Raw genomic sequence first — 25,783 nt, forward strand, 5'->3', positions numbered from 1 at the left:
TAAGAGCTTGCATAATATGGACTGAGCTGTCCCAACAGCTGCTTCCTGCACGCAACTTGCCATGGAAAACCCAGACTGTTTGCTTTCCTGCAGGGGAGGCTACCCGAGGTCTCGTGCTGCTGAGCAAGGACTCGGCCTGCAGCAGAGCCTACAGATGCAGCCGGATGGGTGGGTAGAAGGCTGACGTACCAGCCTCTGCAGCCTGGTGCACAGCTGGGCTCCTCTGGGGAATGCCTGGCTGGGAGAGCACTGCTACAAAGGGTTAATCTGGTCCTTGCCCCAGTCACCCGGGAGGTGCCGCCCCTTGCTAGCCAGGTGTGGCTTTCTCCGTGTTTCTAGGTGAGGTGAAATCTCCCAGCCTCGGTGCCTGTACCAGCCTTCCTGCTGCTATGGCTGCTCCTAGCTATAGCCCGCCCCTATAGTGTCCTTATTGGATTCCTGGCCAAGGGGGTGTTGCTGCACTGATAGCAGCAGTAGCAGCAGGGAGAGCAGCACATTGATACGCTGCAGCTGCTGAGTGTTGTATAAGGAGCTGCAAGGAGTGGATGAGAATTAAACAGGATCACGTTTCTCCTGTGAACTGAAGAGGTTAGTGACTATTACTTAATCCCTGCTAACAGTAATTAGGATTTGGAAGCAGCACTTTAGTCTTCTGACTACCTCCTCGCCAAGATTGCTTGCCACCAGTGTCCTTCTTCCTCCCCCAGCCCCCCCCCCACTTTTGTGAAGCGATGGGGGAGTCTAGCAAGTCTTGGTGTTTGTGTTATCCTAGCTGCTCCAAGGACAGAGACAACAACCAAAGTAGAGGCAACAGGCCAGAACTCAAGGGAGGGGGGGGAACAGGGGAAAAAAAGACAAATAGAAAACCCCTGTGTTTGGAAGCATGTCCAAAGTGCTCTGTGTTGAAGTGAAGTGTTAGCTTGTAAATGATATGGAAGTAACCAGGCAGTATCAGGGGGTGGCCAGAGCACTACATGATGAGATAGTGAGAGTTCATTCAAAACCTTTTATACAAAGTGTCTCTTGGACCTGCAGCTCTTCCTGCAAATCCTGTTAAAATTCATGGTTGCTGTGGATATTTGACATCCATCTGAAAAAAATAGACTACTAGCCTTGCTGTACCTCAGTTTACCCATGTGCCAAGTGTAAATGATAGTATTTTCCTATTGTAAAGGAATGTGGTGGGGCTTGTGAGATACTGAAATATTCCCCATGACCTGTGGTGGGAGATAGGTGATTCTCATGTTCTCAGATATTGTGTAGAATCCATGTGTAAAATACATTGACACTGACATTAGTATTTCTTCATGCTGTATTTACAGCTACCACTTACTTCTAACTATCTCAGAAAATATGTATCATGGCTCAGTGGTTGTTTCCAGTCTATACACAGTGAAAGATAGGCTCAGCTTTATGTAACTTTCCTGGCATCATGCTGTACTTCTGTGTTGGAGGTTGTTCAAAAAAACAAGCTAGTTACTGTTAATTAGGGCAGCAGTTTATTGAACTGGTTTTAGGCAAAATAACTTTTATCAGGTACTGGGGGGGGGCAGTAGAAGATGATAATGCAGTGCATCAGCAGACTTCTTGCACTGGTTTGCCAAATTATTTTTCCTCTAACAAAGATAATCATTCAGCTGTTGGTCCTCTAATCACAGATGCTAGCACAGAATGACACAACGCCAAAAACTGATAACATAGTGTATAAGCATCTTTCTGTGGTCTATGTCAATATATGAGAAAATACAGCAATCTGTTTCAATAATATGAATCCATTGTAAAGTTTTAATTTTCACAAAGTACAGAGCAATAGATAGATTTTTAAACTTACATTCAGAGAAGTAGTGAGTGACCAGCGTAGTTAATGAAGTTTCTGGTTTGGAATAAAATATTATTCACAAATTTTGTACTAAGAACTAGTAGTATTTTCTAAACAAATACTCATTTTAGTTCACCAACTTACCTAATTTATTTTTATCATCTCACTAGTCTTGTAAATTGTATCATTTTCATCATTAAACTTCCCTTTTAAATAACGAAAAGACTTCAGTTCAGATTTGTTAACTAAACAAATACTTATTAAACATTTGTTCACTAAAATTATAAGTGAACAGCAAATATCAGAAAGCCTTAAATAAAGCCTTACTAAAACTATTGTTACAGGCAGTACATGTTACTTAGACATTCAGTAATGGGTATTAAAATATTAATGATTAATATCATTCTTACTATTAGATCGGAGAACTTCCCTCCTGCTTGAGGGCTGATGTATTCTGGACCTTGTCCTGTTAATTTTCATGTCCACATGGTCAACAGATTTATTTCTAAAACTAATCTCGTAATTTCTTTAGAAAGTCATTTGGATTGCTGTTTGGAAGCAAATGGGGGTTTAAGTCAGTGAAGTGTGGCATGTGTTACCCTTAAAGAAAGGGCAATACTTATTTTGTGCGGCTAAAGTAGAGAATCTTTCTTCTTAGCTTCAAACTTATTTTTAGTTAGTGAAGAATGTCTGCAGTATCCACTAACTTCAGAAAGCAAGCTCATCATGTGAGAATGTGATGAGCAAAAGGCCAACTTGATCTTTGCACCTTTTCACAGCTGAACATGAACCATCCTTGTTGAAACAAGTAAAGATAAATAAGATAAATGAACAGACCAATTTCTGAATTAAAACTGGAATTGCTTCCTATCTTTCATTTGGGTGTCAGAATTTCAGTAAAATGTAGGAATGAAAAGCACATTGATATTTTACATTTAAAAATAAGTAAATATTTTCCTTCAGTCACAATGTAGTCCATTAGATTATTATTTGTGCTTCTGTCCTTGACCAGGTAAATAACAGTCAAGTAATAGGAGATGGAAACAAACCATTGCTGGAAATAAGTGGAGAAACAGGATGGACTGTGATATGTGTCTGCAGTGGGACAGTAACTCCCCAGGCAAGGGGTTCCTTCAGCACAGTAATACAGCAACATTGACATACATGGGACCAGTAATGACTCTTCCAATACAGTTTTCATGAAGTGCATCTTTCTGAAGCTTTCAGTTAATGGCCAGTGGAGTGAGTAACAGGTGTTCCTCAACCAAGTACAGTACAAGCATAATGTGAGGACTCACCTGACAGAAGAGATTAAGAGTAGTATCAGATTCTTCAGTCCTGCTTATGTGCCCGTGTTGGCCTTAAATTACTGATAGGAGAAGGAATGGGGTTTAGGGAAGAAGAGCAAACTTGAAAGCCAAGGCACTTAGCAGCTTGATGCCATGGTAAAAATATTGAGTATATACATGTACAGTTGTAATTTAGGAGATCAGAGGTTACTGAGGGCCTCTCTCTCTCCTATAGAGCTGGCCTTTAACCATGAAAAGTGTTCTCATGCACCCAGGATTGGACTGTTGGGCTTGCATCTTGAAACTTTATAAAATTACTGTAATAGTGATAAATATATAAATATGGTTGGCCCTTTTCCTCTCAACTAAGCAAGAAGAGGTTTGGCTCTTTGTTTACTGAGCTTAAACATTCCCTACAAACATTTGCCATCCAGACAAAGATCTACTGTGCTAGTTAGAAATAATGGCAGAAAACACCTGACTGGGAAAGATAATGAAACGGAATTACTAATCCTGTTATTTCAAATGGATGGAATCCACCATGTAAAAATGGAATTGAACTTTATTTAACATCTTGAGTTCAATTGTTAGCCTAACAGAAGGGTTTTTTTTTCTTTTCCTTTTTTCCTTTTTTTTTCCTCAGTACAGTATTATAAGCCAGTTAGAAAGATCTTGGGTTGGGCATCTAGATTTCCTGTTATATTAGTGTGACTATGCTAAACACTAAATTAAAGGCTACATTGCATTGCTTATAAAGAAAGCTGTTCTCATGGCTCAAGTGATGTTGTTATGTTTATTAGCTTTCCCTTTTAAAATGTGTAGGCAGAAAATGTGAGATCTTTATTGTCATGTCGCTTTGTTCTGTGAATAAGAGCAAATGAAAGCTGTAAGAAAGAATATGGATTTAGTAAATAATCATATAATCCCCAAAAAAGAGAGAGAAGTAGTATAGGGTATGTGGGTTTTTAGCTATGCTAAAAACTATAAAGAACTGCAGACCTGTCTGTTGCTAGAGCAAGCAGCCCTTAGTTAGCATTTACTGTTTTTTGCAGACTGCAAAGCAGATTAGCAACAGAAGATTGGTTAGCCTATTATTTAGTGGTGAATTTAGATGCTGCAGTGGCTTGCTCAAACTTGTCTATGGAGTAATTTGTTAATTTTTCTCAGGAATATCCACAATGTGTTCTGCTGGAAGTACGAGCAACGTGTCTGTATAAATGTCTGTCTGTGCTTAGTCCTAATGACAGATATAAATATATATAGAGGACTGAGATTTTGTCTTCATTAAATCACCTAAAAAATCAGATAGAGAAGGCAAAATAACTCCTAACCTGTGTCTTCTTCTAAAACTATGTTTCTCCTGTGGCAAAAATCTGTGAGAAGCTTGCGGAAAAGGATAAAGGTAAATTCTGCCTGTTAAGTGGTGAGGCTGTAAACAAGAGTGGTACAATCACGGCATGGGAAGGGACTGTAGACTTTGTCTGCTTTTATTGCTTCCAATTTAACACAGAGTAGACTTGATTTTTTGTAAGTGTTGAATATTGATTATTTGAATTTGCAGTTTGACTCTTCTGGAGTGTAGTACCTGCTAGAATGAGACCTGAAATGCTTTACGTTCATCATCCAGAACTCAGGATAACCAGTATCAATGGCTATTGAAAAAATTTTGAAACAGGCTACTCATTTGGAATTTGTAAACCTTCTTAAATGGCAACAGCTAAGCAAAACTTTGATTTGAAAATTTATCTTACCTTTTTTTCTTGCACAGTATAGCTATCCTTGCATTCATCCCACTATTTACAAAGATAAGACACATCGTTCATTCTTATACGCCTGGCATTTGTAGTGGACCTTTAGACTGAGGGCTGCTGAATAAATATTTTTGAAATAAACAGGTGAATTGTTGACTCTGATTACTGTTTAAAAATAACAGTATTCTTGCAGCTATTTCCAACACAGTCCTTCCTGGATGGGTCCTGGTGGCAACCAGCTTGATCTAATAATACTTGAAATATTCACAAAATGAAAACACAGCAGAAGAAACATAAAAATATCAGACTGCAGCTGATCCTCTGTTGTTTCAGAGAGAGAGGAAAGATTCTCACGTTCCTCCTACTTTACTTACCCTCTGAGCAGGGAAGGTGGTAACATAATTCTCACTGCTTTGAAGCCAGCGCTTCTATTACACTCCACCAGAAAGGACACTGCTTTCTGGTGTGCACGTATACTCATGAGGGCAGAGATGGAGAGCAAAGTCTTACTCCCTGCTAGCTACAAAGGAGGGCTAATTTTGCAGGGAAGCGCATGATGAACTTTTTTGTTTGAATGGATTGTCAGCAGTTGTCTTCTCTTCGAATATTCAAGTTGAGAGAGCACTTTTCACAACTACTGCTGGTCCACTGCAGCTTACTACTGTCCCCCTGTGTTGGCTGGCACCTTCCCAGCCTCAAATGGCACATCATATTGGAAACAAAATAGTCTTCTATTTAGAAAGTGGGAGGTGTAGTCCTGCTACATCTTGTTGAGTTATCAGCTCCTAAGGAAGCATGAGGGTGCTGATAATCTGGAAGACAACCATTAGTTTTCTGTTGTTTCAGCCTCTACTAGATGAGGCTTCAGCTCTTCTATTTTTGTCTTTGAGATCTCAGAGATCTCATACCACTATGCTGACAGAGATGACCTTTTTCGTTAAGAGGCTCATAATGAGTAAGGAGAATAAAAAGATGTTCAAAGTACATTCTTTGTACTGTGCTCATAATTATTTTTAATTTCCAACTCCTGCATGACCTTATTTTTATCCGTATGTTTGTGTGGAATGAACTTCTTTTCAACTTCAGACTGTGGAATTAAAAACCATATGGTCAGGAGGGAAAACTGTCTGGCCTTAAAGCAAGCGTACTAAAATGGCTTGTGAGCCATAAGTCTGGCTTACAAGCCAATGTTTAGCCACACTGTCATGCCCTTTCCCCAGCTCCGTCTAATCCTAACCAAAGCAAATGGATCTGAACGGGCTGTGCTCACAGATCAAACAGTTGTTGGTTACATACTCTGAACTGCTGAGGCTCCATTGCCTTCATTGTGTACAGCACTCTGACCATGGGAGGGCAGAACAAAGATTCATTGTCTGATACTGAAAGCAGAAATCTATGAAACTTACAAATACTCATGTGTAGTGTTTGTGTTTATGGTACAAAAGTAGGGTGTCTTGCATTTTCCATTTCTGTTGGCTGAATAAATAAGAAAAATGATTTGTCTGAAAATCATTTTATGGAGAGGCCCCAGTGACGACTGGTCTAATGCATGAATTGGGAGTGATTTAAATAATAGAAATTATTCTGAGAGTTTCTCACACAGAACCTCAAAACACTTTGTTAAGTTACACTAGCATAAGCTCATGAGAAAAGAAGGGTTTTAGTTTGAGATTTTAAAAAGCAGCAACGCTGACTATACTAAAGAGCATGGTTTTCTTTATGTGTTAAGATGTCTTTTCTGTTCCCATTGGTAGCACAGTATGGTGGTGGTCCAATACAGTCATTTCCTTTTGTCCGAACTTAGTGTCCTCTTTGGCCACTTAAAGGAATGGTGTAGTTAAGAAAATTACCTTTTAGAAGAGAATGTAGTTCTTCTGTTATAAGAGTAACTGATAAATCACTTCACCAAAATATTGCTGAAAAAACGAAATAGATATACTCTGGTAAAATCTGGATAAGACAACTGGTGTTACGTTTCAGAGGGGAGTATTGACTCTTGGAAATCCTTTACTTTCACAGTCTTTATATATATATATGTATATATATCTTTTACATGTTACATTTTCCTCTCGCAGTGATCTGAGTATTGTCTGTTCCTGAATCTCTGGAGTAGCTGTTTTAGTTATTGCAAAGTTGGGCAGTTGTGCTATCCCGTCAAAGGCAGGATATTATCCAGTTGTTCTGTCGCAGTTGTCATTATACTAAAATAGTGGCCCACACTTTGTGGGTTCACTTGACAGAGAAGATTAAGAGTAGTATCAAGTTCTTCAGTCCTGCTTATGTGCCCATCCATGCTGGCCTTGAATAGGTTGTGTATCTAAAATACTCCTTTGTGCAGGTAGTCAGCTTCACTGAAACCTTCATGCTCCACATCTTTGAAGACAGGCCAGATAGTGAAAAGTAATGTTTGAGCATATTCAATAATTGTAGGCTTTTTACAGAGGTTTTTGAGGGGGTCAGGGACTTTGTAGGTGCTGCTAGCACTACAAAGCCTGCTGCAAAGGCTAATACAGCTCCCTGTGCAAGGAGATTTAACAAAGTATCTAGAACCTAGGCTACCCTAGTAATCTGGCAAAATCCATCCCCTATCCTTCTCCAGCTATCATTATTGCATGAACCTAACCATTGGGTCCTGAAATAATTTTTAATGAGTTTTATAGTCATGACATGTGTCTATACTTCTTGTGATTTTGATTTAAACAAAAAATACAAGTGCTTTGGGGAGCTTCTACACACTGTTCTGTTTAGAGTACAAAAAGAGACCCGTATTTTGGAAAAAAAAAAAAAAAACAAAAAAAAACAGTAGCATGAACAGATGGCATAACGTTAAAAGCATAATGTTTTAGTAATTCTGACCCATGTTGTAGGAGGCAGCAATCAGAGTGCTAATGTTATGCATAAGACATGCTTACCTGTTCTGTGAGCTACAATATATATTCATCTTTATTTAGACATGTTATTAATATTAGTACTTGATAGAGTGGCTTGTACCAGGTAGGAGCATCTGTTTACTTGCTGTGGGCCACAATTTGAGGGCTGTTGATTAGATTTCTTTTGGCAAGTTTCTGTAGCAATAAATTTAATGATGGTGGAGCTGTAAAGAGGCAGAGAGTTGTAAATTGGAGCCACTTTGTAGGTCATTCTTTTGTTAGCTCTTTTTTTATAACAGTTTCAAGCTCTGTGTTGGGACGTTCAAATCTGAAGATTCAGGTTTAGGCCTACTCAGAGCTGTCTGACTGCACATGCAGATCAAAACTGCTGGGTAATCTAGCCAGCTGGTTGGCATATAAACCTGCCTCTCTGCTTGTAGAAATCTTCATATTTAGTAGGGGACACCTTGCAAGGGGAGATGTGGAATTTGTTTTTGAGATGCGTCTTGTTATGCGCAAAGCATCATTCTTTCAAAAAAAGTTTGAATGAGATATAAGGTGCAATTGAAGTACTATGGGAAAAATACTTTAAAAGTATTTTGTAACCTTTGTATAAACAAACTTTTATTCACTTCATTTTTTAGTACTATGATGTAAATGGCATACCAACAGCTCCCTCTAGTGGCTGATATTTTGATGAAGGTCTTTTCAATTTCTTGCGACAATCTTAATAGGTAAGAGGTTTATCAGAACTAGTTGACTGCTAAATCACATTGAATTCCAGACTGACAGTTCCTGAGAGACAAAGCTAGTGGATGGCCTGCACGCTTTTTGAAGATTATGATGGCCAGTATCATAAAAACACTTAGTGGGCTTTAAAGGTAGGAGGAATTTGAGTAACCTTAGTTACTCTTCTTTCTGGAAGTTTTTTCTCTCCTGCTCTCAAGCAGTTGCTGCAGGTGGTAGCTTTCCAAAACTTAATGAAAATGGAAAGCATCAGTTGCTTTTTCCTGGCCCCTTTGAAGAGTGGTAGACTGACAAAATGACTCAGATGTTAGCCATTGCATGCGTCCTTTTTAAGATTACAATGCTATATAAAACACCTACTTCTCAAGTGATCTTAACCTGGTTATAAAACAAATGTTTTCCACCACAACCCATTTATTTTAGAAGGGTGAAAACATTTATGATTGGGTGAGATGGAGGTGGGGGGTAGAAAGGGGAAGAAAGTCAGGTAAAGAAGCCACTTGTCTGACCAGTTACAATTTCTGTATGTATATATTGTTTGCTCTGCAGAGAGTATGGGCCAGGCACCTGGTGGTGTGAACTGCCATTATGTTCACGGTGGAGGGTGAGGCTTTCACCAGCTATGCTAAGCACTACCTTTATAGTAACTGCAGCTTGTAGCAGGAGGGAGAGGATTTTTTTATTTTGGGGGAATCTCAAAATAGGCCATACTGTCACTGAGCTGGGATTTGGTGACCTTTAGTGGACCGGAAGATAGATATCATCTCTTGGGTAGAGTCCATAAAGATATTAAAAGGCATGCCTGTGGCTGGATATGTGTTTTGTTCTTGTGCTTACTAATATTACACTTAACAGCAAAGGCTCCTATTTCTTTGTGTACAGATATGAGTATTCTTGTTAAAATCAGTGGGATTACTCATGATTAAAGCTAAGCATACATATAATTATTTGCAGGGCTGAGGTTTCAGGTGAATTTAATAGAAAGTGACAGAAAGGAAAGAAGAGAGATATCTTCTTGTGCATTGTATTGCATTGTTTTATTTAGATATTTTAAAACAAAAATGGTTATAGCCACTTTATCTGATTTGTGTGGGATTTCCTACAGCCAAAGAGGAGAAGTTGTAATAATACGTACCTATTATATTATACTTTTCTGAAGGTGCTTTGCAGAAGAGAGAAATTTTCCCTGCTTTAGAATTGGGCAGGATTGACAGGGAAAGGTGATGTGATTTGCTTGCTTTAGGTCACCCAGCAAACTTTGGGGAGAAAGTAAGAAGACAGTCTGGAAATAGAGCTTTCCTGGGTCTGCCCAGCCCAGATCTGGAATTGTTCTCTGCTGAAGAAATTGCTTATGGAAGTGCAGTAACTGGAGGACAAATTCAGGGACAGATGTAGAATTGAGAATACATTTCAGAACATTTTTCTGGGATTGTCCATCATTGCTTTCATTTGTATTATAGCAATGGTTTGGAAACTGCTCCTGGAGTCGGCATTTACCTTTCTAGCGCTCAGGAATGTATCAAGCATGGTGGAGGCTGTGCCTGAAGGAGACTGTCATCTCCATAGGCGACACAGAAAAAACAAAATGAGCAGCATGAGTAGGGAAGGGAATGTGCTAAGATTCCTTGGCATTTCCCAGCCCACTGCCCTGTCAGCTTCACCTCTTGTGATTGAGTGAGTAATGTTTTCCCCAAAATGCAGGTAGGATTGAGTGGTCCTGCTGCTTCTTTAATGGAACATGAGTAGCTCTTAATTTTAAAATCAACAAAACAGCAGCGACTGTGTAAGAAACAGATGTGTAAGCAGAGTCTCAGTAGTTAGTGTTCAGCTGCTTAGTCATGCGGAGACTTTACCCTGGCTTTATTTTTCTGCAGGGAGGGAAGAGGATGTGTGTTCACAGTATGCAGGGATCAACTCTGAGTTCAGCTCTGATGGTTCAGGGCTTACATGAACATTAAGCAAGCAAATGGTGCAGCACACACTCAAGGGAAAGGGAGAGCAATCACTGATCACTCGTGTTTAACATAATTTGGGGGTGGAGGGGTTTAGTACCATTTAGCTAACGTTAGTAACATTTAGCTTTACTCGAGGTTATAATCCTCCAGCCTGTGTTGAGGCACAAATTGGTACTGTAGCAATAATATTGTTTGATCCCATGGAGAATTCAGATCTGTCAGTTGCTGGTAGCTTCATACTACAGCTCACTCTCCTGAATGCTAATCGAAACTGGACTTAACTCCAAAGTAACTGGCAACTACCTATTACAACATCCTTCTCTTCTTCTACCACCAAATTTGCTTTCAAAAATTGTTACAACATATTAAAACCTAAATGAACTGTTTATGAATTGCTTGTGGCTCTCTTTTCTGTAGTTGTATTCTAATCAGCCATATATAAACATTGGTTGAAGAATAGCCATGGTAAAGATACAGTTATGTGGAGTTATTTATTTACCCACCAGAAGTTCACAAGGCTCTTTGCAGTTCGCTCCAGAGTATTCCCTGGAACCATAATGTTATAAGTAACTTTTTTTTTTTTTAATAAAAAGGATATTTTTATAAAATAAAAACTAGAGCCCTTCCTATCTTCCTCTTAATTTTTTCAGGTGCCCAGTAGAGGGGCCAGTTTTTATCTGGATAATGTCAGCATTAGCAGTGTAGGTATAATCAAATGGAATTTGACTCTCAACTGTCAAATCAGTTATTTAATGCAAAACACTTAAAACAGGCAAGACCCACCATTTGAACTGGCCACGTGAATCACTGTTTTTTTTCCCCAAGACTGAAGCAATACAGTTTGTCCCAGAGCAGAGTTACAAACAAAACTAGCCAGATCGAGGAGAACCCAGCTTCTCTGTTCATATCTGAGGCTCCTCCTCAGAAATGTTGTCTTTTTTCCTCTTTTACCCCTCAACCAGCTCTGAACTACAAAAGGAGACAGAACAGAGAAGGGAAATGGGACAAAAACGATCATTTGTACTCATGTGTTGCTTCTACCCAGCTATTCACATAACAGTGCTGTGATTGCTAGCGGACACGCTCTCATAGCACGTTTTGATTCACCCCACAGGATGGGATATGGGATATGTTAAAAGCAGGTCTTCAGATTCTTTCGATACCTCTCACACCTTATATTAGTTCTGTGAAAGTGTGGGATTGTAGCTCTGGAGAGGAGCCTGTCCCTGTGGTGCGAGTCCAGAGGACTGTGAACAGTGTGTGCTGTAGTCATCAGAGTTAGGTTTCAAAAGTATGTTTTATTAAAAGTTTTCCTTTCTGCACAGGCTCAGGTATTAATACTGGAGATGATATTTCCATTACAAGTGCAGTCGTTTATTATTAACCATCACAATATTTCTGAAAAGCATCTGTTTGGCACCTGTAGCATAGCATCTGGCCATGTCTTTTTATAACTATATCAACTTCAGCTTTGGCAGCCAGCTAGAAAAACAGAATTTAATCAGAAATCCAGGGCAAAAAGGGATTTATATAAATATCAAACCATGCAGGTGTGTTGTTCAAATAGTCATTAGAAGCCAGGAAGAAAAGCTTGCTGTGGCTGTATCCCTAGGTAGAGTGGTGCCAATCTGGATGAGAAACTGTTCTCTGATGGCAAACCTGTGTGAAAGCTGTTGCCTAGAAGTTATGACTCTGGTACCTAGAAGTTTTAACCAGAAGCCTACGCCTTCTGTGCCTATGCCTGTGCTGGTGCCTATGCCTGGGTGCCTGCTGGGAAACTGTGGCCTGGGTTGTGATAGCTGGTTAGAAATGGAGAGAGGCAGAGGACTGTTGATAGGTAAGACCATAACAAAGTGCTATTGGGGAAAATGTACGTGGTTGCTCTAAAACCCCGAGGTGCTGTTGTCTTCCTCTGAAACAGAGAGATTGTAAAAGGACTTGGCAGCTTTTTGAGCAAATTTCTCTGTGACTCTCATTTTCCACACAATTAGTGTTTTAAAGAGATGCAACAAAAAGGCAGTGCGTTGGCTGTTACCTCTTTGACTATCTGCTTCTTCCAGAAGTGCTTTTCTTTATCTCTAGGTTGCAGCAAAGGCAGAGCAAAACACAAACTCCCACTCTAGCATGCTAGTGTTCAGATAATTATTTTTTTCATCTCCATTCCATTTTTCCTTTTCTTTTTTCCTTTTTTCTTTTCTTTTTCTTGACATTTTTCCTTTTTTTTTTCTTAACTTTTGCCTTTAGTTAGGATTGATAATGTCTTTGCTGTGTCTGCTTGGCAGAAGTACTCAAGCACATCTAGAGGTTAAAGTGCATAAGTAGTTCCCTGCAGAACAAAGGTTACTTATGCCTTTGACTAGTCTGCTAAGCTGGAGCATTTGTGCAGTTCTGCCCTTTTTTAAAAAAAAGCAACGCTAACAAAAGACACGCTGCTCAGATTCTGCTTTCTTTGCTCCAGGCAGATGCATCTTGCTAGGAGCAGACAGTAGTGTGAGTAAGAGATGGTGATGCAGCCTGCAACATGTGCCAGCACCACGAGTACCCACACTGCCAGGGCTCTGGGTGTTTGGAGTCAGAGGTGTACGGCTGGAAGAGAAATCAAGGTTTCATCTTGTCGATTTTACAGTGACTGCTGCTGTCTGTCCAGCATACCTTAAAGACCTCCTGTGAGGATGATGCTGCAACCCTGTCCTGGTGCTTTGCTGTGGTAATAGAGAAAACAATCTCTGTAATGTCTTATCCATAAGTCTGCAGCAAATGAAGCTCTGGGAAGCTTCCTCAGTCTAGCCTGGATTGCCTTTTTGGTTTCTTTACTCTTAGGAGTAGTAGGAAGTAGCTGCCAGGTCAGTGGTGACTGTGCTTTGTGTTTTTAAGTAGCAGAAGGGAGATGAAAACATTTCAAGCACTCTGGCTTGATAGAGTTTAAATTTAATAAAAGTAAAGATCTGGCTGATGAAAGGGGGCACTGGAGTGACTGAAAATTCCCAAAGAATTATTTTGGGAGTTAAATAGTTCAACTGTTAAATATACAAAAGTGAGATAAGTTTGACAGTAGCATTTTCAGATTAATTACTAGTATTTAAGGTTTCCAGTAGTCTTCAGATAAATGTGGCGGTAAAGTGCTAGTCATTTGAAGTAGCACATTTAAAAAGACCAAACTGGGAACATATCAGAAAAGCCTCCCACATCAGTGTTATGCTACTGCAGATTACATTAATTGCAAAATATTTTGATTTCTGATGTGAGTCATTCATTCATACCTGTGGGAACTAGAAAATAGTCTTTGAAAACTGCAAGGAGGATGTATACAGCTTATTGAGATATGCTGTATGTCATAAGAGAAGGTGCCTGCCCTCATCCTGTAGTTTGTAGACATGCCATGAAGAAAGGCATTTATGATGTGGCATTTATGAAGAGCCGTATCATAGATGGGATGTTTATTCTTAAGTTCTAGCCTTTATCTTTCCTCTGCACTGGCTTTGCACTGTCCTAGCAACATTGCACGAAATGGAAGTAAGGCTTGTTTACCTAAAGCTTGTGTCCATGAACGGTAACATTTTGGAGATTAAGGGCTGAAATCCTGCTGTGATTGCATTAGGGAGGAATGTATTTTACTGTGTGACCTGATCCCATCAAGCGTATTCCCTTGCCTGTTTTTCTGCTGAATGTTTGTTTTACTGCAAAATTTCTCCAAAATACTAGGTATGGAGCACTTCTTGCTGCAGAGTAACCATGTAGCCAATGGAGGAATCAGAAAGCAGCATAAGCACAGAGAGCTCAACAGAGAGCAGAAGGGCAAAGAGGCAATGATAGATGTGTAGGTGATAAATGAGCCTCTTCAGCTGGATTCCTTCCCTAACCACTTTTTGGTGTCATGCAGGCTCATTTCTGTCATTTGGGAAGAGCTTGCGCTCTGGCGTGCGGCCACCGTGCCTCCAGTTCAGCCAGGACTAGGCCAGAGAGGTTGCTGCTGAGCAGTGGGGGGCACTCTTTAATCACATGCCCGGAGTGTGAAGGAGATTCCTTTGTAATTTTCTCACCAGCCCCTTTTCTTTCATTCGGCCATTTGGGAGAGAAAAAAGATGGAGAAAAATGCTTTTGGATGTTCTTTGTCATACTGTTTTATCACTTGTTGTACATTTTTACAATATGACAGGCATCAAGGTTCAGCAGCCTTGAAAATACCACTGAAAGCTTTCTGTCAAAGCTTTAGCCAAGGTCACAGATTTTAAGAAAAAGACCTGGGAGGCAAGTAAGGCGGTATACAGTTTGGACTTCCTCTTTCATCTTTTCTGTGCTTGAAAGATAATTCTAACTGTTGTCCTGCTGCAAAGTTTTGAAATAAGGAGGAAATGAGTAAATTTTCATATACTTATCAGGACTGATTTCTACTCTCTCTGGTGCATGACAGTTCCCCTTACAAAATAAAGGAAGTGAAAAACATCATGTGATGGAGAAATAGTGATTTTTCTCTTAGCTACATGCATAAACAGAGGTTCTGTAATGTACATTCAGTATCTGTTTCTTTCTGAGTGAATACTGTGTTAACCTGTGAAACCTTGAAGAGCTCTAAGACCTGAACCGAATGGCTAGTTGCTATGGCAACAAGTTGCATAGTAACAGTTTTTATTCCTACGTTGAAACTATCTTGCTTCTCATAAATATGACTGCTTTTGGGGGTCAGAAGTTGCTCTTCAGATGCAGATGGGGTCAGATGAAATTAGGGAAGCTTTACAAGAAAAGTGAAAATTTTGATTTTTGGCATCCTGAGCATCTGTTGAGAAATGTTCATTGCTTATGGCAGTGGAAGATGGTCAGCTCCCCAGTCCTCCTCTGCTTAATTGAAGTGGAGGTCAGCAGCTAGCCAGAAAAAACAGTTCTTGAAAACAACAACTATGGAATCTTCTGGGGAATTTTCTGCTATGAGACTCCCAATGCCAATCCCACTAAAGGCAGTAAGCAAATATTAACAGCTTAAGATTCCAGTAACCTTGAACATTTCTGAACTTAAGATAAGTCCAAATGGACTGTTTTCCAGCTGGGCTGCCTCTGAATTTCAATTGACCTGGTCCTGATTCACACTGAAGCCCATTTATGAATCTAATTTTAAATGATAACCACCATAGACTGCAGGAGAGCAAGTTCTGGCTTGTTGATGGATCTGCTTGGCAAGATCCCATGGGAAACTGCCCTGGAGGTTGATCTTCAGGGATGACCTCCTCAGAGTTCAAACATGAAAAGAAAGTATGCAAAGACAGAAGCCAGGATGGACTACCCAGGAGGAATATAGAGATACTTCCCAAGTTTGCAGGGATGGAGATGAAAAAGCCAAAGCTCAGATGAAGCTGAAAGTAGGATGTGAAAAGCAACAGGAAGAGCTTCTATGGGTACATTTGCAACAAAAGGAAGGCAGAAGAAAATGTAGGCCTGCTGCTCAATAGGGCAAGAAGCAAAGGTAAAGGTACTCCATACCTTTTTGCCCCAGCTGGAGGGGGCTGGAGCATATGAAGAGCAGCTGAGGGAGCTGGGTTTCTTCTGCTTTCTGGAAGGAGATTTTTGCTGTCTACAGCGATCTGTAGTTTAGAAGAGCTGGACCCAGGCTGGGAGATGCACAGTAGAAGAGGAAGAGGCAACATGGGAAACTCTGAATAGATACTAGGAAGAAATTTTTGTTATGAAGGTGGTCAGACACTGTAGCAGAGGCCCTGAGATGTTGCTGGATTTCCATCCACAGACACAGCCAAAACATGACAAGGTCCTGAGCAACCTGATGTATTTGGCCCCTCTTTGAAAGGGGTTTGGGTCAGACAACCTCCAGAGGTTCCTTCCAGTCTAGGTTATTCTGTAATGCTGAGTTGGGTTGACTGTAGAGAAAAATGGCTGTAAATGAGAATCCACTCTTGAATTTTGCTTGTGGATGCAATTCGTAATAGATTACAAGGTGGTGATCTTGCTGTCCTCTTTCCTCCTCTCTCTGAAAGCCTCATACATCTCTTGTCCCTGGTGAGCAGAGTCATTATGTTGTACCACAAATATTTGATAATAACATGTCACTGTAGTCCCACTGGAGATTTCTTCCAACATCACTCCTTTCTTCTTTCATATTAAGTCACTGAGTGTTCTATCCTTGTACATTTTCGGCGTGTATAAAGTAAGCCGAGTTCAGCAGTGACAGGAATATATATATGTAGGTAGGAGCTCATAAAAAAAATAAAATCCAGACATGACATGCGATTGGATAAGGGCTTTCTTTTATTTTTTTTTCCTTTGCGCCAGCTGAAATAATTTCTTAGCAGCTGTCAACCTCTAGCACTGTTACTGAGAACTGTTACTCACGGCTGTGCTGCAGCACTGTGATCCCATCAGACAAGAGGCAAAAAGAGGAGCTGAGTGGAGCTGTCCACTTACCTGCTTTAAGTCTCAGAAGGATTTGAAGAGTTGCAGTCAAGTACTGGAAGTTATCGAAAGAGCTTGCTCAGGTGAGTGGTTTGGCAGAGGTAGGAGAGAGAATACAAAAATAGAAGAAACAGAAATGAAGACAAGTTGTAATAGGATAGAATGAACAAAAAATACAGAGAGGCCAACCTGACTTGATTTTAGACCCTTTTTTTTTAGCTTGATTTTTAAGGCTTATTTTTTGTGGAGGAACATCACAGGTTTGAAAGGTAGCTCAGGTTGCTCAGTGCATCCACAAATCAATGACCAAGCAGAGAACAGGCAGGAGAGGTTATATTAACTGTGGCTCAGCAGCCAGGGCAGCGAGTGTACTGCCTCCGGCTAGTGCTCCACATGATGCAATTTTGTGATTGGGATGTGCTTTTAGGGGTGATAAATCTTGAGGGGAGATAATCTTGATAAATCAGATTATCATTAAAGAGGTTGTGGAGCTTGCTTTGAGCATGGAAACGTCAAGCAAGCATCCTGGCCAATTATCAGGTGGATAGGTGCATCCTGGCACTGTAGAGCTTGCCAGCAGTTACAAAGAGGGGAAAAACAGATATTCCTTGCTTCCTGTCTCAAAGCATTCTGGCTGTGCGATACAGTGTAAATGCCCATGTGTCAGCCCAGGGGAGACTCTGCTGCAGAGGCTCAGGAAGTGAACAGAGTTTGTAGAAAACTTTGTTGGGTTTGCAGAACCTTTCAGCTTCTTTCCAACATGGAAGCTATGATATAAATAGAAGGATGCCTCACTTTTGAAGTCCGCCTTGCTTTCACAGAAAGGAAGAAGCTTATGCTAGAGCCGGGGTATAATAGCTGTTAAATACAAGTCTCAGGGCCAGTCATATGACATGCTGAAACACTTGAACCGCATTTCAATAGAATGTGAGTAGGCTCAGCTCCTTGTAGCATGACCGCTGTTAGCTAGTTGCGTAATCTGAAGCGGCTGTGTAAAAGTGGGGTTAAAGACTAGTGCATCCTCCCACTTCGCTCCTCCAGTTGTTCGTCTCTATAAAGATTTTTTTTTTCTCCCCTCCCCCTCTCCCCTGCCTATGGTCAGATTAACAAGATGTTTGGGACCGTGGTGGTTGGACTTGGAATTGCTGGCTTAGCACGGATCCGAGACTTGATGAATCCGATGCCTTCCAGCCCTTCTGAGCATCTGAAACTCTTCGGATTTGTATCCAGGTTAGAAATTTCATCTTAGCATGTTTAATATGTATGTTTCAATGTCTCCTTCTCCCTGTGCATATGCCTTTCTATAGGGAGGAGTATTATTTGAGGGGGCTGGGGGAGCGTGAATATCCACTGTTTTATATTTCTCTTACAATCAGGACAGTCCAACAAGGGAAAATTTATGCAAGTATGCTTGTCATTCTGAGTATCAGCTAGGAAATGAGCACAGAAAACTTTTGCAAGACCTTAGTGAGACACCATGCAGATTTGACTTTATTTAAAATAAAACCGAAGAGGCCTTCTCACTGAAGGACTTGGGTGATTAAAAAGAAATGCAATTCTGGCCAACTGAAATTTGCTGTAGGTTTAGGATGGCACAAACTTGTAATAGTTGCATGAATGAGCTAATACCTGCATGAAAGATATAGAATAAAATTACAGAAATGTTTGAAATGTTGCAAAAAGAAAGAACTTCTGGCATTGTAACTGCTTCATAAAACTCTATTTATTTAAGCCAGATATTGAGACTTTTGAAAGAAAATCCTAATAATTTAGTACCTACAGTAAGGTTGCCTTTTAGAGAGCAATTTTACCATTTCTCTCACTAGCTTGGAGCAGTGGAAGTTTAGCAGCACTATGTTACACATATACCCCTCTCTGAGCATTCCTGCTAGACAGCCTGCTCCATGACAGCAAAGCATAAAGGTTTTAAATAGTTAGGTGGTACACGTATGGATCTCAGGCTGTAAATGTATTTTTTCCTGCTATATTTAAATCATGCAGTCAGAGCTGTTTGAGACAGAAAGGATCCATTAGGTCATCCACTTTATTCTCTGCCAAACAGGGTTACAGCTAGCACTGAACAACGTTAATGATAGGGTTTCTACTACTTCTATGAGAAATAGTGCTAGCAAAAAACACAGGTCAGATACAGTTTTCTTCCCTCATTGTTAGAAATGTTGCAGAGTTCTTTGCCTCCCAATCACACACAGACATTACCTGTCTTTCCTTTCAAGTCCTTCTTGTGACCTACGCTCATCCTCTCTCTCATCTATCCTATCAAGGCATCTGCTCCAGTCTTTACTAATGCAGTGATATGTTCAGGGGGGTGGCCACGAGAGTCTTTCTGTAGCGTTGTCTGATATGTGTGTGTGTGTTGCATCACAAGGCATCAGAGCCTAGCAGCTGCTTTGTCCCTCTCCCACTTCTCCACTCTGCTTGAGTTGCACGTGGCCTTGACAACTTAGGTGTTTTTGCCTGCCAAGTCCAAAACATCAAGAAGAACTTCTCCCATAGAAGCGTTGTCCCCTTTCAAGGCACACTTTTAAAACTGTTCTTGTGTTATGATGCGTATTAAAAAAACCCATTTCAACAGCAGGGCAGCTTCTGTACTGATACCACCACCTACACACTGACCCATATATTTTGTTCTTTTGTGCACTGCACTGCTGTCTGAAAGTGCTTATCTCTTTCCTGGACTGCACACTTCCTTTTCTACCCTAGTTTAGCTCACTGGGACAGTGGGCCATGGGAATAATTTCAATGCTGCTCTACAGCATGTAATTGGGAAAAATGGACTGTAACAGTTATGCTCTGATTGTGTTACTGTGTTTATTATGTGTTTATTGTGTTGATAATCAGGAGAAATCTGGGCAAAATTAATGAGGCCAAGCAAATTAGCCTGGAAGATGCTCTAAGAAGCAAAGATATCCATGCAGCCTTCATCAGCACAGAGAACAGAAGTCATGAAGAAACCATCAGGTATTTTGTATTTTTTTCCCTTTGATTTGTTTTTTTGTTATTTTTTTTGTCCCCCCCCCATAAGTTAGAAGCATTGAGAAGCTGTGTAAAGCTGCTGAAGGAGAGGATGTGAACACCTGAGGAGAGACTACCAGACTGGAAGTCTGAAGTGGGTGATAGTGACTTCCCTAGAGCCCTGAATAAGCCCTGGAGTAGTTGGGATTAAGATGCATTCGATTCTCTCACAATTGCAGTTAGCTACTTCTAGGCCTATGCATGGTGCATAGGCAGCTTAAAACAGGATTCAAAGCCTTTCCTCATAGATCGTATAGAGGAAGGGCTCAGTTTTCCCTTGGGTGTCTGGAAGTTAGAAATTGCAGTGCTCAATACTGCAGCATTTTAGTGACTTGCTGCAGGTGGGCAAGGTCTGTGGAAAAGGGAGAAATAAACTCCACCTCTTCTGGTGTTTAAACATGTGATGTAGCCGCCACACCATCTTACTAGGAAAGATGCCTTTTATTTTTGTTACTCCATGTTGTGTGTTTCTCCCTATGGGGCTGACTGCAGGAGTGAGAAGCAGTTAGCACAGTGAACAGAAATAATTGCAATGATACACTTTTAAAAGATTGATATTTTATTCTTTCAGAATGTTTTTAGAAGCTGGGAAACATGTCCTCGTTGAGTACCCCATGGCTTTGTCTGCTAAGGCTGCCCATGAGCTCTGGGAGATGGCTGAGCAAAAAGGTAGTGGCATTTATTCTCAAGGCTGTAAAAAGTATTTAAACATGTGTAGTACCAAAGGCATCTGACAGGGCCCAACTAGTCGTGCTGCACAAGGAAGTATGCTTGTCTCAAAGAACTATCAATCTAGGATTTAAGATGTGTGCCAGAGAGGAATTAAATGCACAAATTTTTAAGCTAAGACTAAGGTGTGTTTACCCTCATAGGATCTCTGATCTCAGTTTTGTGCACTAACAATGCAGTTAAGGAAAGCTCTATCATAGTGATAGTAAAGCACTTAATGAATGTAACTGTTGGACTTGTGCACCTTCCTCCTTTTTTTCACACTGAAAATAATATTTGTGACATATGCTTGTCACACACAGTTGTTCTTGCTATTGTGGACCAGCAGGGCCACCCTGTCTGAAAGAAAGCCTGTCTCTAAGCAAAATCTCTTTATTTCTGGAAAGCATGTGGTCCCATCTGTGCAGTACTAAGAGTCAGAGACTGGCAATTCAGTTGAGTGGGGTTTTATGGAGCTGTAAGAAAAGGAATAGCGCTAGACAGGAGGAGGGCAAACCATTTGGACGAGTTGTACTATTTATATAGCACTGCTTTTTAAAATTTCCTTTGTGACTTTGTCCTAAAACACTAGAGGTATAGAATTTCCTACTTTGCTGTTTCCCTATACCAACACCAATTACTGACTTGTTCCTAGCCAAACGGTTTCCCATTAAGCAGAATTTATGCCTCCTCTCTCAAAGCAGCAACAGTTACTGTCAGCAGCCTAAACTGACTCTCTTGGAGATTTTCCAGAAAAGCATGTATTGAATGAAGGCCGGATTCAGATGAGGATTGCATAGCCTCTGTTGCAGAGTAGCCCAATTAATTGCAATGGAGGGAGGTATTCCTTAACAACTTGTTACAGTCTGAGTCTAAGCATTATGCTATATTTTTTCCTCCTTAATCTGCTTTCCTAATATTCTGGGAGGAAGAGAATAGGACAGAGAAGTATGAGGGGAAGGAGGCCAAGAATTCATCCATGTTTTACTTTGAAGACTAACGCTTCAGCTTTAGTTTGGTTTCATTGCAGAGTTTTGCTTAATCACAGTAGTTACTGTTATTATAGACTCTTTGTTGCCTCCTGAGAATCATGAACCCAAACTGATGCCTCAGCGCTGGGCCCGAGTTTTATTTTTCTCCTGATGTCATTTTGCCAGTCATGAATGAGGATGCTTTTAAGTGATCTCCCACTGGTGACTGTTGAAGCTTTCACTACTCTTGATTCATGCAGAAAGCTCTTATTTGATCTGGCCTGATTTTTGTTTTTCTTACCAACAGATAAAATCCTCCATGTGGAGCACATTGAACTGCTGACTGAAGAGTACAAGCAGCTGAAAAAGGTGGTGGCTGGGAAAGACCTGGTGAAGGGAACATTACATTTCACGGGTCAGTAGCTATGAGGAGACCTAAGTTTGCTTGGATTTGTCTGCCTGCTTGGCAGAGACCTCAGCCCTTCTAGGCTTCATTCATTCATTTTAGATGAGAGGCTCTCTATAAACAGGCTGGAGATACACATGTCCTGGATGTTTCCATGAAATTATAGAACAGTCTGAAAAACACTTTTGCCTTAATAACTGGCCATTGCTTTGTTAATCTCTTTCTGCTGTCTCTAATGAAGAATGTAAGCATGTACCATGCTGAAGAGGGGAAACAGTGTTTCGTATCTCCTATACTGTGAAGATAGTTCATTCATACAGAGGAAGACAAGCTCTGAGGAAGTGTCCCAGTTTCCAGTGGGGGCCTTCAGGCTTTTCCACTGGTGTTTTGGTTGGGAGAGTTGGGAGAGATTGCTAAGCTATTTTTTTCTCCCTTCTCGATTTTCTTGTGAAGCTACATACATGCTTCTGTCCTCAACTCGTCCTGAAGGGTTCACTGTGTCTGTACTTTGTGCTGCCTTTGCTGTCATAGCCCACCAGCTGATCCATTTCAGGGTTGATTGTGTTTTTTTGAGCTCTCAAATGGTGAGATTTCCACTGATGGCCTTTCTACACCCTCATATCCAAGCCCAAGTCTGAAATTTCTTCAGTCTTTCCTATGTAGAGCAATATTCTCTTTCCCATTTCTGAAGTCTCTGTGTTGCTGTTGCACCAGGTAGTGTCCTTGATGAAAAGCAAGCAGGATTCCCAGCTTTCAGTGGAATTGCCCGACTGACTTGGCTGGTTGACCTTTTTGGAGACCTCATTGTCACCTCAGCCACCCGAGAAGAGCAGAAGGAGAAGAATTATTCCAGAATGACAGTTCATTTTCAGACTGCAAACAAGAAGTGAGTAACAGCCTGGCTGCTCCGGTACCTTCTGCAGGAAGTCTGCAGAAAATACTTCTGCATCATGTTCCTCCCATGAATATAGAATGGATACATGCAGGCATGACAGTGTAAATTCAGTAGCACAAGAGAAACAGACCTGAAAGTGCTTTCTGTGGTACTTGCAGTAAAAAGAGCAATGTCCATTTACAGTTTAAGAAGCTCTTTTCCAACGCCAGCACATAGGAAAAGGTCCATAATGCATTTTACCAAGTCTAAGTATGAAAGACCCCTCACACTCAGAAAACTTGTTTAGAGGCAGCACATTTTTTGATTATCATCAGACATTCTATGTTGTGTGTCAAAAGGTAACCTTTCCTTAATGGTTGAAAATATGTAACTATTCAAAAAGATAAGCACTTTTTATAACAATTAGCTTTTTGATGCTATAATGCTTGAACTAATATCACATAGTACTCTCAGCTGGAGGTTAAGAGGGAATGACACAGAAGTGTAATGAATTGAACCAAGTATACTGAAGGGCCAAAGTGATTAATTCACTTCTGACTGATTCTTAAGTCTGAAGTCCTGAAAAGTCCTTGGATTTTCCTGAGCATATTAATCTGTCTCATTTCTTGTATTTTTGTTTTTGTTGCACTAGTCTCGTGCTGCGAGATTAGGAATCCAACAGTCAGAATTACCTGTCCGTTTATCCATCATTACACTGTGACTTTCTTGTATAAAACTCTTCTGATTACACATTTTATAATAATGAGGTTAATCTACTTTTTATTATGTGATAACAATAGCCTTGCTATAAAGTAATTTATTTTTAAGTACTTTTATGAGCATGAGTTAATTCCTTAGCCAGTGTTCTATACTGTGTCCTGAGTGCTCAGCTTGGTGCTAAGTCTGGTGGTGTATTTTGCTGGAAATTCTCTATTTTGATCGTTGTGAGTCATCCGCATGCAGATCATGTCCTTTCAGATAGGTTGAAGTCACCTATAACCAATCTCTTGCATGCTGGAGCTGCAACACAAGAATTGTTGGATAATAAAAGGTATAGAGAAGTTACTCAAGATTTATACGTTTTCTAGGAGGTAGGAATAGGGATGGAACAATTTATGTTTTTTTTCCCCTTCACTTCGATTTTCCTCTTTCTCCATACTGTTCTCTGCCTTGGAGACTTGTAGGTGTATGAGAAGAGGGGCATGAGAAGACTAGGGAGAGCAGGGGGCAACGAACACACATGGAATATCTTTCTTCGTAATAAATATCTTTTTTTGTTGCACATATATATGGCTGGAACCAAACACTTTAAAAAAAAAAGCACACAAATAGTGACTTGTTTGAGAATTTCAGATAAATGTTGAGTTAAAATGAAATAAAATAAAATAACCTGGAGAACTAGATATTTGGGGAGTGAAAAATCAGGGCTCATTTGAACTGTTAGTTTTACTGAGGATCTAGCTGAAGCATTTATCAGCCAGCTCCTACAAAGCTCGTTGCAGCTTGTCAAACCTCTGCCCTTTAAATATTCTTCCCTCTCTAAATAAAACATTCATGCTCTTAGCAATTTGCCAGTAATGCAAGTAGCTGTAATGAACTATTTCAAGTGAAGTTTGAATTAATTCCAGTAGGTGGAACTAGCGGGTGGCTCAACATTTCACTGGCTGTCCTGTCTCTTAGATAGTCCTCAGCTGCCATGGATGGTATTTGTTAGATGTAGAAGGATTTCTGAAGTATATATATATGTGTGTATATATAATTTTATATATATATATATTTACCTCCTGCTCCACATAGCTAATAGAGGCCTACTTTTCTTAGCTGATTGCTAACTATTTGTATGGGTCAGTGTTTTGTCATCATTAGCATTTTAATGTCCTGGCGGCCTGTTTTACGCCTGTAGGATAATTTACGGGGCTGGCAAGTTACATAGCGTTCTAGTGTGCTGTTCAGTTGTTGGGCCAGATTTCCTGCTGACCTTCCTTCATTGACGTCAGCAGAGTGACAACAGGAGACAATCTGGCCCCCCTCTCTACCAAGCGAAGCTCTGGCCCAGCAGTAATGGCTGTGTTGTTCCAGCTAAAATTTGCCAAAGCTGTGTTTTGCTGCAGTTTGGGAAAAGTCTACACCTTTCCTGAGAGCTGTGCCATCCTTTCTGGAAAGGCATGAGCATACTAACCTTGAGAAATCAGGTGAATTCAGCCTATTTTCTGCCCTGTTGAATGTAGCAGATCAGAAAGCAGCAGCCTGTGTTCTGCTTGCTAAGCAGGGATTTGTACATACCCACACTGGCTGCTGCTGTGTCTCTGGGTGAGTTTTGGAGGTGTATATTGACTTCTAAAGCCCAGCTATCTGAGAGATGACCTCTGTCTCTGTTGTGTTTCCAAGACACTTGAGCTGACACCCTCTCTGTGATATAACATGGAGCAAGCCTGGAAAAAGACAAACCTCTAATGTCAGCATGGCTAGTTTGGGACTGCAGATCCTATCCCAATTTTGCAGAGCCTGGATTCAGTAAATGTCAAAAAGGAATTTTTAGTGCAAGCTAGAGGGATAGTGCTTTGTGCAGCCTCTATTTTGGTGTTAGCTAGGGGTAAGGTCTAGTTCTCCTCCAAGGTAAGGTAGCCCTTGTCAGATGCATGGTAAATAAAAATTACTATTATTTTCAAAGCATAAAAAGGAAGATGTTTGAAAGAAATTGAATACATTTTCTGAATACATATTCTGATGATAAACATTTGAAATGATGTTTTATCAGGATCTAAGCTTGCAAAAGTCTAGTGAAATAACTTCAAACTGAACATCAAAAAAATCATAGAGTGCCTACTTTCTGCAGAAGCTGTTACATAAAACACTGATCTGAATGGACCCAGAATGCTTTCAGGCATGAAACCATCTGAATCTCTTCTACAAGAACAAAGATAGTACATTTCTTCATTTTGGTTTATTCAGCTAGTACAGTGT

The 25,783-nt window shown here is 40.4% G+C and overlaps 1 protein-coding gene across 3 annotated transcripts in view; it reads left to right on the top strand.

Moving 5' to 3' along the window:
• The first annotated feature begins 382 nt into the window (after nucleotides 1-382).
• BLVRA (biliverdin reductase A) overlaps nucleotides 383-25,783 on the top strand; it is a 30,768-nt gene continuing 5,367 nt past the window's right edge. The window contains exons 1-7 of one of the 3 annotated variants that reach the window (XM_062567925.1): nucleotides 384-588; nucleotides 16,708-16,910; nucleotides 17,930-18,057; nucleotides 19,687-19,806; nucleotides 20,432-20,529; nucleotides 21,847-21,954; nucleotides 22,660-22,831. In XM_062567925.1, the coding sequence (XP_062423909.1) occupies nucleotides 17,939-18,057; nucleotides 19,687-19,806; nucleotides 20,432-20,529; nucleotides 21,847-21,954; nucleotides 22,660-22,831 (617 nt within the window). In that variant the 5' untranslated portion in view covers nucleotides 384-588; nucleotides 16,708-16,910; nucleotides 17,930-17,938. Of the gene's footprint in view, nucleotides 589-16,707; nucleotides 16,911-17,929; nucleotides 18,058-19,686; nucleotides 19,807-20,431; nucleotides 20,530-21,846; nucleotides 21,955-22,659; nucleotides 22,832-25,783 lie in introns of all 3 variants that reach the window. The other 2 variants (XM_062567926.1, XM_062567927.1) reach the window with 2 other exon arrangements.

The sequence above is a fragment of the Rhea pennata genome, chromosome 2 (genome assembly GCF_028389875.1).
Source record: "Rhea pennata isolate bPtePen1 chromosome 2, bPtePen1.pri, whole genome shotgun sequence".
NCBI lineage: Eukaryota > Metazoa > Chordata > Aves > Rheiformes > Rheidae > Rhea > Rhea pennata.